At 34.9% G+C, this 18,809-nt stretch overlaps 1 protein-coding gene across 3 annotated transcripts in view; it reads left to right on the top strand.

Moving 5' to 3' along the window:
* The first annotated feature begins 1,522 nt into the window (after nt 1-1,522).
* The window catches only part of LOC121408335 (CCR4-NOT transcription complex subunit 1-like), a 64,058-nt gene continuing 46,771 nt past the window's right edge, over nt 1,523-18,809 (top strand). For all 3 annotated transcript variants that reach the window (XM_041599767.1, XM_041599766.1, XM_041599768.1), the window contains exons 1-7: nt 1,523-1,810; nt 3,878-3,982; nt 4,741-4,839; nt 5,589-5,712; nt 7,395-7,451; nt 9,535-9,681; nt 17,581-17,693. In XM_041599767.1, coding sequence (XP_041455701.1) covers nt 1,709-1,810; nt 3,878-3,982; nt 4,741-4,839; nt 5,589-5,712; nt 7,395-7,451; nt 9,535-9,681; nt 17,581-17,693 — 747 coding nt within the window. In that variant the 5' untranslated portion in view covers nt 1,523-1,708. The remainder of the gene's footprint in view (nt 1,811-3,877; nt 3,983-4,740; nt 4,840-5,588; nt 5,713-7,394; nt 7,452-9,534; nt 9,682-17,580; nt 17,694-18,809) is intronic.

The following is an 18,809-nucleotide window of genomic DNA, read 5'->3' on the forward strand; positions in this document are numbered from 1 at the left end:
CACAAGTCACTGGCACAAACCTGAGGCTGCATATTCAGACGACTTTCCTTGAGTGAAGGGTTTGCACTAGTCTGCTGTGCAAAGCCCTCACTCGAGTAAAGGGTCTGAATGTGCAGCCTACATGTACTCATGCCTTTTGTACTGAAGGCCCTCTTGCTCAGGAAATAGCAAGTTTTGTATGTGCTAGTGCCTAGTCTTGTGGAGACCCACTTGTTGATCAAGATTTCAATCAGGGTCTGTGCCTGCAGACTAGGTTTACACAGCAGACTAATCCCATCAGCAGCTATGGTACTGGCTTAAGTCTTTAAATAGGAAAAATCAAGTCCAGGAATGAACAATATTTAATTACTAATTTATTTCTGAGATGCCCCCCCCTCCATCAATCAAAAATGGGGGGGGGGCAAGAAATAACAATATAATGGCTGACTTTGAAAAAAATCAAGATGAATCCATTTTCACAAAGGGGGAAAAACATGCAAGTTTGATTGAGATTAGTGATTGTTATTAATTTCATACCTTCAGTTGTAATATAAAATTGCTGACGAAGTACAATCAATCATCATCTCCAAGGGTATTTCCTGTGAATATCAGAAAGTTGCTCAGATATTTTCAAGAAATGTTTGGAATTTTGATAAAGTAAATGTTTGGAATTTTGATAAAGTATACTTTATCAAAATTCCAAACATTTCTTGAAAATATCTGAAAATTTCCGAAAATTCCCAATATTCCCCATAAATTGCTGTTTATTCCCATGGAAAGTTCCCACTGAGAAAATTCCTGTGAATTTTGCAACCCTACACTACATAACACAATAATAACTCGAAGTGCGAGGAAGTATTGTGTATATCTACTTGAAAACGGGATGTTTTAGAACAGTAATATAAATGTCAATAAACAGACAATATGAGCAGGAATGATGAACACATCATAGGCCCAAAGCAAATTACGTTTTATAAAATTATTAAGAAAACAAATCTTATGCAATATAAGATAGTATGATATAACATGATATAATATGATATGATATAATAATATAATACAATACAATATAATACAATAACATAATATAATATAATTAATAAAATATCATAATGTAATGTGATATAAATTTCTTCTTTGATCCCCACTACGTTTCTCTATCGTTCTTCCTCTTTTTTCCCCTCGGTTTTTTTTTTTTGGGGGGGGGGGGTCCCACGTAGTTACGCCACTGATTTGAACTGAGCCCTGCCAATGACTCAATGACTGCCACTCTGCTACACGCTGAGCTCATAACCGAAACCATTGAGTAGTTGTGACCGAAGTTAATGAACCGAACCGAACCGAAAGACGTATTCGTTTATACATCATCTAAAATCATTGGTATCATTTTAATATGATGAATTAATCATTTGAATAGTCATTCAATCGAAATTTATTAAATAATTAAAGTGAATTAATTTAAACTTTAAAATTCATGCCTTATAAAATATAACATAAACCTAATGTCATTTTTTTTACCAGTTTTTCAAATTGGCAACTTCTTTACCCTGAAACAGCAATATGGCACCGGAAAAGGTGTCCTAGATATCGTCAAAAACCATCAAATATTTTACCGAACAAAATTACTAATCGGAATTTTCACTTGCTTATAGTTTTCTACAGTATCTACGGGATCAGCGGGGGGACATTTCAGCCCACTTGATGATCTACAACTTGAAAGAATGAAATAATGAATCTGGATTCCCTGTCGCTGGCCTTTTCTCAGATTACCAATCTTGTGGCCAATCTCAACAAAAAGAATTACAAGCAAAGTGTCGGGGAAATCTCTCGCGTAAGTAAAGTAACGTTAGATATCAATGGTTGAGTAAAAAAAATTATGTAACTTTTGTTCGTCTCAAAAATATTCAAGAAGTTAGAACGCTTTAGGATTTAATTTGGTCTTAAATTCTTAATTTGGATTTTAAAATGAATTGAAAAAAAATCATTTTTCATTGAGACATGACAACAATGACATTGTTTGTCTGGGTGATTTCCTACCGGTTAGGTGTTGGTGTTGAGAGTGTGAAAAGGCTGCTGAACCGAGCCCCAACACCGAACTGAGTTCAGAGGAGCGATACCCATCGCGTTATCAATATCATTTTGACGTCACGGCTCTGTGCTGTGCTGGTGATCATCTCTCAACTTTACGCAAGAAATTCTCGACGACAAAAGTGAAATCGGGAAGAAATTGCAGTAAAATCTTATACAGAATGCACAGGTTAAAATCACTGCAATAATCAGAAAGCATAAATATTATTTTTCATTAAAATGTGTAAAACTATAATGATTTGCGCTCATATTATTATTAACTGTAATAGATGATTTTATGGGGGTGTTTCATCGTGTTCGCCTCCTGTTCGTGAACAAAGTTCATCAGTTCATCAACACCGAACTTGAAATCACGATTTCCCCAATCCCTGGGGATTGGTGTTGGTGAATAGGGAAATTGCACGTAGATCGTCAACACCAGCTGTAATGCTCGGTTCAGCAGACGACATTCAACACCAGAACTCAACACAAACTGCCGGAAACACATCATATTTTCCGAGGTCAATCCCAACACCAGCTTGATTTCAAGTACGGTCGGTGTTGTAGCTGGTGTTGGTATTGTCCCAACACCAACTCCAGATTTCAACACTATACTTGAAATCACCCATTGAGTTTGACAGTGATGATGGATTCAGATATCGCTAATCAGAACCGCAAAGACACAATCCATTATGGGATTGAAAAGGCACAAGCAAGCGAGCTCTGCTCACTTAGATTAGTCTGCAGTGCACGGAGCTACATGTAGCTGTACTAGTAGGCAGCTTGCTTGCCCCCTTTTCGATCCCATAACGCACTGCAGTTCTGATTAACGATAAACCTTATTCATCAGACATGTCTGAGACATCAATTTGATTTAGGATGATGAAGTGTTGAAAACAACATAATTAAAAAAAAATCATGTTGACTGTCGACTACCATATCTTCATTTGCAATTCCTTATTTGCTATAACTGTGCAGAGTGTGAAAAAAAGGATGAAAACCAATTTATTTACTCTAGATTCTAGAAGCCAATCATCGTTCTGAATTCTGACCATCACCCAAAGGCCAAAATAATGAAACAAAAAGAAGGGGTCTGATTTTGCTTTGGCATGCATTGACGTTTTCGTTTATAATTATACGGCGCATATCATTCAGCAGTGAATATTTGCACCAGCATAATTTGCAGTAATTTTTTATTGCATGTTTTAGAAGAAGAGTAGTCTTAATATGAGAATATCTCTTTTCATTTCAGACTCCTGGTGCTTGTTTGTAATCAATCAAAGTTCGCAGTTCACAAAAAATACTGTTCTACACAAGCATGACAAGGTCTAAGAATTTCCCACCAGCAGATGGAAAAGTGAAACTTGTACATGTAAATTGTAATCATTCAGCCTGCTTTAACTTAACAAAATGATATCAAAATCTGACTTTCCTTTGCGAAATGCTGGAACTTTTAAGAACCAAAAGAAAATTTTCTGATGGTTACACTGCCATCTTGGCTATCATGGAAAGCACATGTACAGTTGTGTGCTCAATGTCAATGGGCTAATCACTTTCATTCAAATCACTGCATGGTTTCAATTGTCTGTATCATTCGTTTTCAAATTCAAAAAGTCTGGTACAGCATCAGATTTCTCTGAATTTATTCCAGAAATCTTTGTCACCCACACGAAAGTTGTTGAGAATGATTAGACAAAACTGGAAATGAGAGGATGGAAACTGCTGCTCACGATCAAGAACGAACGTTTAGACAACTGCTTATAGCACTAATGATGTTGCACCTTGGTGTATAATGCAAATAATGATTTTTTTGTTCATGATTTTCCTCCAGCTCGTTTCTCACAACGGGCCAGAGGCAGACAGGCACCTGCTGCGCTGCCTCTTCTCCTACATTGACTTTTGTGATGGTAAGAGCAGCGGCAAAGACTTTTATGAGGTGAGAGAAATAAAAATCTTTCATTTATAACAATGCAAAGCTTACTTGATGTATCAGGGGGAAAAAAGGAAACACTGTGTTTTCATATAAGGAAAATTTTATTGTAGTGACAGCATAAAATCAATCCTGCTGAAAGTGTATTCTATTAGCATTGGAATGGTACATACATGTAAGCATCACTAAAAAATATATATATATAATTGTGCAATACACAACCCATGAACCCAGTAGACACAATGTTGTAAATTGGGGAAATTTAACATTTATTGTATTTTCGTTCTCTTTATCTGTTGTATTTTGTGAACATTCTCCTTTTTAAATATTGATTAAATTGAATTTAAACCATTTGTAATTAAGAGTTATAATGTTGACAATGCGAATTGCCAAATTATACACATTATTTCTACACAAAAGTGCTTATTCAATATTCAGTAGAAGGGAAACACTTTGTCTTTGCCCATTATTTTTCAAGAACAATCGTGTTCAGTGTTTCTGGTCATACAATTAACCTGATTCAATTATTTTTAGAATTATAATGATTCATATTGAGCTGCTTTGTAGAACACTACATATATACATGTACAATACATGTAGGCTTCTGATAAGGAAATTTTGTTTACAAATTTCTTCTGACATCCCTCTATTGATGGTATAAATCATCAGTAAGATGCCATCAGAATCCAGAAAGAAAAATTTTGGACATGACTCCACCCTCCTTATTTACATGTACATTTGTTTGTACATTATTATTTCAACAGACGCAGCTGCTGATACAGGAGTGCTCTTTACTTATCACCAAACCTAATTTTGTTTCAACTTTGTGCTTTGCTATCGACAACCCTCTGCATCAGCAGAAGGTGAGTTGAATTCTATGTGCATAACCTTTGAACTTGATAGAATGTAAATTTTTTTTTACTGTACATGGTGGCATGGCATATATGTAAGCCATAGTGAGATGCTCTGGAGATAATCTTTTCTTCATTTGTTAAACTGTTAGTGGAGCTTGCATGCAGATGACACTGAACTACAGGCCAACTTCTCTTGTTCCCATTTTGAGCTTGCAGATCTCAGTAAGAGGTCATAGCTCAGTGTGTGAATTGGCCTCTTTATGATGATTTACACTGTAAGCATAGATCTGTATCTGTGTCGTTCAGTCAGCAAAATACCAGGGTTGGCACATCACGCTAACTTGAAGAGCACGCTAAGTGTGGAGTGGCTCGAAGTATTAATTGAGATATAATTTACTTTTAAAGTAATCAACACAATTTAATTATTGTTTTTATATGAGGTACATGTGCATCATAGGCCAAATAAAATGCAGGTGCAATGAAGAAGATTTGCAGTGAATATCGATAGAATACATGTACCAGTAATTATTGCTGCTATACCTTCAAAAATTTAGAGATTGATAGAATTCATGCTAAGCATTAATTTTGTATCATATTTTTTTTTATTTACAAGTTTGTTTCCTTGTTATATAGATAAAAAAAGAAAGATACATGTACATGTATATGTACATTTATACTGTTATACGATTCCCTATTACAGCTGTACAGCAATGCATGTATGCACCTACCTCTTTTTTTTTTTTAATTCATAAATTCAGAGTCTAAAGCCAAGCCAGCAGTTCTTCACCCAACTGAGCAAAATCTTAAAGCTCACTTCAGTTCAAGAAGTTGTCTTTGGGCTTGCTCTGACACACTCAGTTAAACCTGAAACCAGATCACTAGGTAAGTCAACTTATCCCATTATCCTTGCATCATATTCCTTATTTTCCTTACGGTTTACAGTGTTAAAAAGAAATTAAATCATATGACCGCTCTTTCTCTGATGATATTCTTGCATCTTTTCAGCCTGAATTTGTCGTAACTCTATGTGTATCGCAAGCCTTTGAAACCCATGCATCTTTTTTTTTGCCTAAATTTGTCATAATTTCCATTGCAGTTCTAAAGCTGGATATAATATTTGCATTTGATATTATAGACTGAGCATTGCTCAAAGATGTGTTTTCATGCTGGTAGGAAAATATATACAGAAATCATTTGTTTAGTCAAAATTATAATATTCTCCCTCACAATGTACATTTATATATTTTTTTTTCTTTGTGATAAATTATAATTTGTCTTGTGCTGTGTTACTGACAAATTCAGGTGAAAGAAAAACAATATTTTGTAAGAGTACATAGCAAGTTAATTTAAGGTAGAATGAAACCTTTGGACCAAGATACATGTAGCTTGTGTGAAAACAGAAAATCAAAGAAACAGATCAACGAAAGTTTGAGAAATATCGGACAAGTAATGACAAAGTTATGAGCTTTTGAATATTGCAATCACTAATGCTATGGAGATCCTCACATTGGCAATGCGACAAAGATGTGTGATGTCACTCTTGAACAACTCTCCCCATTACTTTAGTATATATTTCACTTAAATTGCCTCTTTTATTACATCTATCAGTAGAACATGTATTCTTTCTATAGGAGGGCATGTTATACAGATTTTTAAAGAATACATCATGGATAAAGAGTTTGTATCACCATACGAAAAAGCAAAAAGACACATTTTCAGGGTATTTTATAGTCCATCAAAGGGAAAGTTGTTCATGTGTGACATCACACATCCTTGTCGCGTTGCCAATGGGAGGATCTCCATAGCATTAGAGATTGCAATATTCAAATGCTCATAACTTTCTCATTATTTGTCCGATTTTTCTCAAACTTTCTTTGTTCTTATTCTTTGATTTTTCTGTTTCGACACAAGCCTACTTGTTCCAAAGGTTTCATTCCCCTTTAAGGTAATATTAACATGAATAAAATTTTGTGGATACCATTTTTTTTTTGAAGATTGCGTTTGCAAAGAATATCTAGTCCAAACTTTGCTATGTATGAACTAAAATTTGAACTGAAATGTAAAAAAAAAAAGAGTGATCGGTTGAATTATACATGTGCCTTTTTTCATGAATGGTCATGGAGGCTTTGATAATAAAAGATCAACTTGCTAGGAAAACATGATTATTGGTTACCATACACTTATATGTAAATTTGAAAGCATCCTAACTCATGGTTACCATGAACCTGTATTTCATGATGTTGCTTCTTAAGTTACAGCCTACATGTACCTCCTCTCTCTTCATGAAGCTCTGGCTTTTTTTTCCATTTTTCATTTTAATTCAAATTCTTTTAATTTTTTTTCTCTGTCTAGTCCTTTTTTCATTTAACCTTGCCCTTCCACCTACATGTGAATATCACTCCCACTTTTCTACTTAGCCACAAATCCGATCTATCAATCAATCTTTCTTTCATCAATTTTCTTAGTAATACACTGCTACACATACATTGCTGTAAACCATTTCTCTTAGTTATTACTTTTGACTATAAAGCCTTATTGATTTATCTGTATTTGTTTGTCAACAGCTCTCCAGTTTGTAAAGCAAAAGTTGCCTGATCTTGTCCGTGCCTACATAGATGCTGGTGAGAGAAATTACTTTTCTTCATTTATTGCTTCATGCACTTTGTTGATTTAAATCAATTTAATCATGTCTATGGGCAAATCCTCAACATACGTGTGTATACATGTAGGGGACAGAGATCTAGAAATTTTAAGTCGCTCTGAGCTCTTTCTAAATAAAGACCTGAAATTCCTGCGGTCTCTTTCCTTATTTGAGAAACAAATAGTTAATGTAAATAAAGATAAACTTTTACCTTTTTAGTAAACAAAACAATTGAAAAAACTTGCATGTATGGGAATTTGATGAGGGAAATGTTCTTATTCAACACTTATAGGAACAGTGATTTTCCGCGATCGCGGAAAACGGACAGAATTCACGGAAAGGGCCTTTTGAAACGGAAAGTAGCATTTCAAACGGAAAATCACGGAAAACGTATTTTCCCTCAAAATACACAGAATAGCAACACAAATTACTTCAAAATCACAACAAAATGAGAATATTAAATGGCCACAAAACCCCAGAAAACACTATCTCACTTTGCTATAATCATGATAATTCACACATCGTGACTGCACTCGACATCAGCACACTCGATTGTACCCCGCACCCGTACCCGGCTGGCCGGGTTGGGCTTCACTGCACTGTACACATATATCGTTCCAACTACACGGTCGTGTTTTGCTGCCCTCTACGTTTGAAGATGTAACAGCACGATATCGTGGTCTTAAAATCCAAGATGGCGGATTGGCAAACGCCGTTGACTGATGATAACGATGTAAAAAAAACCCCCAAAATTATCGATGAAATATCATTTCACCGTGAAATAATGCTAATAATGTGAAAGGTGAGGATGTATGCATGCTAAATATTTTTGTAAAAATATATACACCCGCATAGATCCGATTAAAACAGATTCTATTGTGTTGTTGGTACAGTAGCAGATACAATTTTGACCAGTGCGAGTGTAGATCTACGTGTAATTTTGCTATTCAATGTGGAAACGGAATTGTCACTTTTCCGTGTGTACAAAGTCTATGGGGAAACGGAATTTCCGTTTTCTGACATGCTGAAACGGAATTTGAGATTTTCTGAAACGGAAAAGGCAATTTTTTTAAACGGAAAATCACTGTCCCTACACTTAATCATATAATTGGTCTTTTTTTTATTTACATCTTTTTTTTCTCATTAAATTGTATTACCATAACAAATTATGAGTAGTTAATTGATAAAACCAACATGGAAATATTTTACCAGGCCTTGCAAAACCCACAAAAAGTCACCATTTTTTAAAGAATTAAATAACCCTCATGGAAGGAGGCTCTCAGCTTTGAAATATGTAACTCAAAACTATTTGACAATCGATGATCCTAACCCTCATTACAAAGAAAAAATGTTCATTTCCATAAAATGTTACTTTTGAAATAAGAGGGATGGAAGTAGACAGGCCTATTGAAGTACAGTCACCCTTGCACTCTAGAGTGTTCATATATGGACAAAACAATAGGGAATCTGTGCACCATACTATAAAGACAATGATTTGTGATGGTTTGATGAACAGGTGTCTTTTGTTGAGCTTTCCAACATTGATGGAGGATGAAGTCACTGGGAACACTCTATTGTGTAAAGGTGACAAAAAGAGGATTAGAATTCATTAACATCTTTTTCAAAAGAGGTCATTAAATTAGCTTCAACGTTATCACACCCTAATTCGACACATCCTGTTTATGATTTCAAAGAGGTATTGATGCAAGAGCTTATCCAGTTTTTGATTAAATTAATGAAGTTCAAAAAAAGGATATTTTGCAACATATAGAAAGAAACATGGGTATAATTAAACTATCAAAGTAGCAGTTTGGTTTTACATACATATTTTATGTTCAGTTCCAAACTTGGCATGCAGTCTGCATTGAAAGCATATTATTTAACTGGTAATGATATAGCATTACCAACAGCTTTCCCTCATCTTTTCTTCTTTCTCTTAACGCGCATTGGGCCTAAGGCGCTACACAAACACTGTTCTTTATTATTATTATACTAATGGATAGATGTCCATATCATAACTGATAGGCCTAATGATATTCAAATTACCATTTTGCCTGATTTAGACATACGTAACCAGCAAGAGAGTGGATTAGCAGACTTTTCTGTGGAGATACTCCAACTGCTCTTGAGCCATCTACTTTACAGATCACCTGATCAGCTAGGACTTGGAACTGTACAGCTAGAGGCTTTCACCAAGACTCTCAAGAAAGGTATGGAATGATTTTACAATGAGGATGATAATGGTGATGAGGGTAGTAAGGAGGAGGAAGAAGTTGGTGGTGGTGCTAGTAGTGATGATGATGATGGTGGTGGTGGTAGTAATGATGGTGATGGTGGTGATGGTGGTCATGGTGATGGTGGTCATGTTGATGGTGATGGTAATGATGATGATGATGGTGATGATGATGATGATGGTGATGGTGATGATGATGATGATGGAGGTGGTGGTGGTGTTGGTGGTGGTGATGATGATGGTGATGGAGGTGGTGGTGGTGTTGGTGGTGGTGATGATGGTGATGATGATGATTATGATGATTATGATGATGTTGTTGATGATAGTTGTAAGATGGTAGTCTTTATATAGTGATGGGTGTTAAACTGTCAAGTAAAAGAAGTACAGATAGTAGTAATTTGTAGAGATGGTGATAATGATATTAATGTTCTGGATTATTGTGAGCAAAATGATTTAAGAGATAATCATTACATATGTGGTAATGATAATTATGGTGTTCATTAATATGATGATTGCATGTATGATGATGATAATGAGCACAATGATGACAATGGTGATGTACATGTAGGCCCTGAAGTTCTTAATATCTAGGAAAAAATAAGTTTGGCCTTAAAGGGGTACTCCAGGCTGAAAATAATGTTTTGAACAGATAAAGAAAAAGATAAACAGTGAAAATTTCATCGAATTTGGACAAGGACTAACAAAGCTATGGCTATTTTAAAGAATTGCATTATTCCAATGAAACAGTTCTAATTATATTTTCATGAAAATTCAATGAGAAAAACTGATGATGTCATATCACAACTTGTTTTTTGTATATTATTATGAAATTAGGTTTATTCAATTTTTTTTCTACAATGAACTTAAAAAATGGATTGACAACTGATTTGGTGTAGATATTCATTGCTGCAACTTATTTCATTATAAGGGAATCATAACATTCTCACATGAATACAAGTAATGAAACTATTATGATTTCATGTAATAACATAAGAAAAAGGAAAGTAGGGATTTGACATCAGCCCACCTGATGAATATTCATAATGATGTTTTTCGCAAAATATTGCTAAACTTTAAAATTCAATAATTTTCCCAAGATATTGTCTGATTTTGATGAAATTTTCATCATTTTACTCTGTGAACTTTACTCTATTTATTTAGATATAAATATTTTCAGCCCGGAGCATCCCTTTAAAGTACCTACGGTAATATGTTTATGGAATTACATGTATGATCATTACTAAGGGCAACAATGTCTACATCTTTTTTTTAAAAGGGCTTGAAGGCCAACTTTTTTTACCTTGATATCCAATAGCAAGTTATCGCATTAATTGTGCATGTTCAAGAGGGCTAGCAATAAAAAGTATTCAAATATTCGCCAGATGAATAAGATGTCAGAAAGTATAGAATAGAATTCTGTATATGCAAAAAACATGGATTCTCAACGGTGCATAGGCAAACTGCATGTACATTCTTCCGCCATTCCCTGACCAAGAATATATGAGACACCCATCTTCTGAAATCATCAAATTATGATCTGTGTGACCTTTGACCTCATGAACCTTAAAAACCAATGGATCATTGTTAGCCTTATATAGTACATGAGCCAATTTAGAAGTTGAGCCATCAACTGTTCTGTAAATGTACATGTAGAGTGAACAAAGTGTTATGGTATAGCCTTTGCTCTTTGACCTCATACTTACAATGAATGTAGTTTGAGATTGAATATTCAAACCAGGGCTGATTCAAACTGTTAAAATTTTGACAGTATTTTGGGGTATATGAAATAATGAAATCTGTAAAATTTGACCTAAGATCTTTTTACCCTGAAAAGTAATAAGGGGTGGTATTCTGAGATCCATTTTTATCTCAGATGAAATAAGATCAGTGAGATGAAATACCCTTGAAATCTTTCCGAATTGGTATTTTGAGAACAATTTTATCTTTATTTTATCTTAGTAAGACACTCCTATTTTTGAATTCATATCCAATGAGAAACATACTTTTATAGCTCTCTCATCTTATTAAACAAATGGAAATCAATTCCGCTAGGAGGTGTGGCAAAGGAGTGAGATCGTAACAATTTATTGACTCCAAATACGCTTGCACCATATGTTTGCACGTCTTTACAGAGATTTCTTTTAAAAATATTGACAATACTCTCATCTTTTTTTGAAGTCTATATTGCATCTTTTCAAGCATCATGTCAAAGACAATATTAGTAAAAACAAAAGTGTTATGAAATAATTCCTGATTGAACAGGAATAATGTTAAGGTGTTATTCTCAATAAATTTATCATTTTTTTTAATTTCATTTCATTTCACCTAGAAATATTAATGAACTGTCAACATCATTGAGATAAAATAGCCAATGCTCTTAAGTTTATTTCATTTTTTCTTCAAAGTGACATGGGCGCAAGCACATCATCCACGTTGCTTGGTAAAATATGCAATTGGCAAGTCTACGCAGGCACTAATCTGTCACGTATCATCTACATGTATAGATATGCAAGATAAAATTTATACAAAATGAAATTTATGCAAGATAAAATTTATACACAAAGTAAAATTTGAAATTTTATCTGAGAGATAAAATGTCATCTCAGAATACCAATATCATTTTGAGAGATAAAATCAAAAATGTTAACGATAAAATGACCTCAGAATACTGCCCCAGATAATTGCCACTCGTACATGTATGTGCATACTTGTACTTGGACCCAGTTTGAAATTGATCCATCAAATGGTTGTGAGAATGGCAATGGAATAGATAATGACAGCTGACTTGAAAACACAATGACTGGTTTGGAGATGCACAAAAAGGGACAGAAAATTCTAACAGTATTTTTGAATAATGGGAATGAATGATAAAATGCTAGCAAATTTGACAAGAATCATGAAAAGACTTTGGTTTTGTGTTGATTTATTTTATTACATGTACTGTGAACACAAAACTGCATGGTACTGGTTGGGTTCAGTAAAGTTGAAGTTCCTTTCAATAAAAGGAACATGTAACTCTTGTATTAAAGGGGGGGGGTGTATTGCACATAAGTCCATGTGTGTTTCACATTGTACAGACCTTCATTTTTGAGGAGCGCGATCGCGCCGGCGCTCCTACCGCGCACCTAAAAAAATAAGGAGCCCTAAAAATCGTGCTCCTAAAAAAAAAAAATTGAAAAAAAATTCACATTTTACATCTTTAAATCCATGAAATGGCCTTTGTTTTTCCTTGAAATTACTTTGATTTAGTTGGAAACTATCAGAAAAATGAAGAATATTCATCTCTTTCCCAGACTCTGATTTTAATTTAAACTCGGTAAATATTACAGTCCCATGTAGTCCCATATGTAGATTTTCATGGCAACACCATGGAAGTCTACATGTGGGACTACAATATTTACCGAGGTAAGTTCAAATCAGAGTCGGGAAAGAGGTGAATATTCTTCATTTTTCTGATAGTTTTCAACTAAATTAAAGTAATTTCAAGGAATTATGGAAAAAAGATGTAAAATGTGAAATTTTAGTAATTTTTTTTCTTCATTTTTTTGTTTTAAGCAGGAGCACGTGCGACATCATGAAAACGTATTGACCCAGGCCTAGTTTCACCACAGATTAATTAATACCTAACACAGCTAAATATTGCATGTATACAATGTAAAGAAAAATCAACAATTTACCATACATGTAATGTAATGAATTGATTTGAGCTCCTCAAGGAGAGCGATTCTAAGGAGCTCAGTTGAGCTCCTCAAAAAATAAGGAGAGCGATTTATTGAGCTCCACGAAATTATAAACGTGAAGTACTGATTGTATGCAAATCCATCTTGAACTTGCAATTATCTTCATTTTAATTTTTTGCTTGAAGCAATTGGATACTGGTAAGGCCATTTAAAATGTCCCAGCCCACATCCATTTTGTAGGTTGCCTAATATTTTCCCCTTTTTAAATGTTTTTTTAAGGTAATATATTTGTGTGGGGGATAAAACCCCAAAAATGTAACTTCAATTCTTTTTTAGGTAAAATTATTTCAATAATTTCCTAACTTCCTAAGTCTAACTCTGGCCAGTTTTTAAAGAATAGGTTTGTCGGCTAATTTTGAAAGAAAAAAAAGGGGGGGGGGGCTTCTTCTTTCCCTTCTTTTTCAAAGAGGCTGGACACTAAACATGTCATGAAGGTTGGGCCTACATGTATTGAAGAATGTGTGTTATTCCATGTGAGAATGTTATGCATTGTCAATAACCTTTTCATGTCTTGCACAATCTCTGTTTTGAGAGGTACTTGCATCAGCTGGTCTCATTGTTTGTTGTCTCATTATCATAATTTGTAAACATGAATGCTGGAATAATCACTGTCCAGTCTGTGTACCTAAGAAAATATGCTTGCACCGGGGAATTGTGCACTTTGGACTGTGATCAAAGTATGTGTTTTCAGTCAAAGTACACAGCTGCAAAACAGGGAATGTATGTTCTAGATGCTTGCATGTAAACAGCCATTTCACTCTTGAATTGCTGCTCGGATGTACATGTAACACTTCATGTACATTTCTACAGAGCTGTATTTTTGGTGCTTATCCCTTTGCTCGATAAAGGAATTATGTATCAGCAGAAACAAATTTATGCTTTCCATGGCGGAGGTGGATTTTTATCATGCTATATGAATCCCTTAGGCATGGGGATGATAACAGGTATCTATCACATTTATCAGAAATGTACTCTAAATTGTGTTTGTAATCAGTTATGCATTTTAAAAAAACATCCATTATGTCCCCTTGACATCGAAAATTAATCTGTGATTTCAAGTCTGATAAGGATAAAATGTTAATCCTAGGTCGCATGCATGGGTAAGTGATCCTAGGTACATGTACATGTATTAGTCTAGTCACTCAGTGTAAACATACATTTTGTTGATTTATGTGCACTGTCATTTGTATGTCCCATTGTCCACATACAATGTATGTAGCTTGGTGTTTTCAGGAAATTAGAATTCATTATGCTTGTGAGAACTGAAGGCCACCACACACCTTACGACTGTTCGTGATCCGATTTTGGACCAAATCGCATTTTGCTCATTTTCTGAAAAAGTGAATGGAACATATCATTTTATTTGAGGTTAAAATTAATTAAAAAGATACTAAAATAACAACCATTTTGAAAGATTACAAGCATTTATTTTAGAGTAAAGGCCAAGTTTCAAATCGTAGGCAATCATACAACTGCTATGGCATCATTACGACTAGATATTAAATTATTCGCTTTTATTCTAAGAAGGATGATAGCACAGTCGCAGATTTGAACACAGAAATTTGTACGATTATTTAGAACATTACGTTAAGATTACATTAAGATATTCCAAGTCTCAATATTGGCATTCTACTAGATATTTTATTTTGAAATCGGGTTGCAGACCAATCAAGGTGTGCGGTCGCCTTTACAAGTACTCTCCATGATGCCTGATATGATGGTATCTTTTGTATTCAAAAGAACAATGGGCACTTATCATATGTACAAAGTTTTATTGTTTGTTACCTTGTCCAAGGGTCTTTTGTAGAACCAGTCTTCATAAAAATATCATAAGGGGCTACCAGTAACTACATGTACTACATCAATATCACAAGGTCTTATCTAAAAAAAAAGTGATGAACTTTGATGTGAATACTTGATTGATGTATTAAATATGGATCAAAGAAACAACGGGGAAGAAAAAAAAAGTCAAAATTGTGCATAAATTCCAAAGATATCTGTGATGAAAAATTGCCATTTTATTCATCTCCAAGGGAGATTAATCTAATGTAACACAATGCAGAACAGGTATATTGCAGAAAATTTGGATGATGTTTCCAATCACTTTACATGTATATCTCACTCTTTTTTGGAAGCACGAGTTATGATTTTGAGTGATTTTTGAATAGTTTTCAGGGCTTTGAATAGTTTTCAACATATCACAGACTCGGGAATTATAGGATGTTGCAGCTCAGATTTTTTCGAGTCAAATCAATGTTAGCTGGTCCTTCTTCCAGAAGAATAAAGTCACTCAAAATCTTAAATAGTAATGGCATATTAAAGATTTAGATTTTTTTTTTAAATAAAAACTTTCACAGACAGTGACGCAACCTAAACATAGTATTCAACAATTATTCATCAATAGGACTAAAAACAAAATCTCTACGGCTCTACAGCTCCAATTATTTTTGGGCTAAGTAGTATTACATGTACCTGACTCAGCTATATCAATTGCCAACCCAGACCCACTCAAGGGTTCATTACCATCCTGCCTGTGGGGAATCTACAGGTAGGACTATGGTATGCCAATGCTGTACACAGCACACAATTTAAAAAAAATCATTAAAATATCACTTATGTGACCAAAAATACTAAGTTCCATACTGTTGCAATTTGTTTTTCATTAGTAACTTGGGAGTTTTTTAATTCACCAGAGCTATCGAAAACTAGAATTTTGGGCATATTTTTGTGTACGCCCTCTATTGGTGGAAAGTAATGTGGCAAGATAATTGTCATTTTTCAATCTCTATTTTTAATTAAGAAAATATTATGCAAAGAATCAAATTTACTTAAGAGCCAAGTTACATGTATATGATGAATAGCTGTAATGGAAACTGACAGTGTCAAAAAATCGAGCATTTGTCCCAAAGAAAAAGAGAAAATAAGCCAAACATTGCCAGCCTTATTTCACCACACAGGGAGTAGTAACAGAGAACAGGGTTATATCATAACCTTGTTCATAGAATGAGGGATCCAGACCTTGCCACAAATCCCCAGCTCTTTTATTGTTCATTGATTGATAATAATACGCTTCATTTACATGTATATAGCGCCTTTTCATCAGATACAAAGCGCATTATGGAACGAAAGAATAACAGAACACAAATAGGGAGTATGAAACATAAGAATGATAACTACGATATTATGAACATTGTATGGAAACCGTACAGAAAAAAAAATTAGAATAGGTAGGTTTTAAGAGATTTCTAAATGAGGAAAGTGTTGGGGAAGCCTTTAGTGAAGGCGGCAAGGAGTTCTATGTTTTGGGGGCAATAGTAGAGTTGGCTCTATCACCTATTTGTTTAGCAGTACGAGGTACAAGAGTATTACTAGTGGCCGAGCGTGTGTTGTATTTGGATGTGTGTGCAAAGAGTACATGTAGGTCAGCTAAATAGGTTGGGGCTAGATTGTTAACACATTTATAAATTAGAGTTAAGGTCTTATGTTTGATACGATCATTAACATGGAGCCAATGGAGATCATTTATAAGAGGAGAGACATGGTCATACTTTGATTTACAGTGTATAAGCTTTGCTGCTTTATTTTGAAGGAGTTGAAGAGAGTCAAGGTCTTTAAGTGATATGCACAAAAAAACCTGCTCTCCAAAGGATTTCCCCCACTATCACTGCAATTTTCAATCTGGTTTTCATCATTAGATGAACAAAATGAAAGCTTAAAGTAAAGAAATGAAGCAAAAATCAGGCCAATATTTATTGGTGGATGTATGTTACAGGGCTGTAGATTTGGCTACTTTAACACTTGTACTGTGTATGTGTTTCCTGAATTTCCTCTGTGTCAACACAGACTGGAACCTTATACTGTACATGCATGTATCCCATGTACATGGATGTACATGCCTGGAAGGTCCTGGGTATACATGTACACATACATTCCTACAGTCCTGCTTGTACATGTACTATGTATCTTCCTCACTGCATGTGTTTGATATGATCTATCTGTCATTGAATTGAAAATGTTAAAATGATCTTTAGATTAACCCAAACTGAATAAGGGCTTCAATATTAATACTACTTCATTCTTAATAGTGTTTGATACATGCACTTCTCTATGTAAATTATTTTTTTTCCTTCCTGCAGAATTTCCGCCCGAGCGAGTACCAGTGGTACTTGCTCCTCTGTTATATGGTGACAAACAAGATATTCATATGGACAGAGTGATTTCTGACAGCATTGCAATACCTAAAGGAGTTGTGAGTATATCGTGCACCTCAATCAATTGAAATACTGTAGATTCCAGGTGTAGCCCTTGGTTTGTTGGAGAATTTAAAGGGGTCTGAATTTTCAGACTACTAGGTTTATTAAGTGGGATGGTGTACTGTTTTTGGCTCAAGCCCAAGTTGAAACTTGTGTTAGACTATGGATCCGAAGACCCACTTGTTGAATGCAGTGATTATAAGGATCTGTGCCTGCATCAGAGCTGCCACCCCTTAGGTTTTTGCTGTACCGGTATTTAGAACATTTTTGCAATCAAATTACAGCATTGTTTTTGTCTCGCCTGCGTAGCGGAGCGAGACATAGGTATCACTATTTCCGGTGTCGGCGGCGTCGGCGTCGTCAACAATTGTTGTACACCCAATAACTTTCTACAGCTTCGAGGTGGGATCACCAAATTCATATCAAAGGTCCATCTCGTGAAAGCACAGGTCAAGTTCGAATGAGTTGAATTTGAATAAGGTCAAAGGTGAAAGGTCAATGAACTTTCCATGACTGGCACTGTGCTGTGCTGTACATCCAATAACTTTCTACAGCTTCGAGGTGGGATCACCAAACTCATACCAGGGGCGGTATTCTGAAAGCTCAATTAGCGGTCAATTAGCGCTCAATTAGCATTTTGGTATTCTGAAAAGTCACTTAAGTGCCCCTTTCCTTATTTGGCAGGGTTGCGTTGCGCGCACTTGCAATAGTACGCGTTATGACCGCGCGAAGACTTAATTGAGTAGTTACGAGACTTTGGTATTCTGAAAAGTCTCATAGCGCTCAATTAGCGGACTTTGCAGTGGAGAAAGATAATGGTGATAAGAGGTCCATTAAGTCTAATCATATCTTGCTAAATGTGGCTTTCATTTCGTCTAAATATCATCAAATCGGTTTAATACTAGGAGGAAGGAAGAGAATAAAGGAGAGAGCTAAAAAGGGAATAGAATAAAGAGGGAAAAGATGGTGTACAAACAAGTAAAATAAGGAATAGGGCCTAGGGATTATATTTGGTAATAAATAAATTAGAAAAGGGGGAAAAGGAGACAGAAATATTTGTGTACGTATAGGGAAAACATGACTATTATTTTCTATATTTTCTTTTATTATTA

The sequence above is a fragment of the Lytechinus variegatus genome, chromosome 2 (genome assembly GCF_018143015.1).
Source record: "Lytechinus variegatus isolate NC3 chromosome 2, Lvar_3.0, whole genome shotgun sequence".
Taxonomy (NCBI): domain Eukaryota; kingdom Metazoa; phylum Echinodermata; class Echinoidea; order Temnopleuroida; family Toxopneustidae; genus Lytechinus; species Lytechinus variegatus.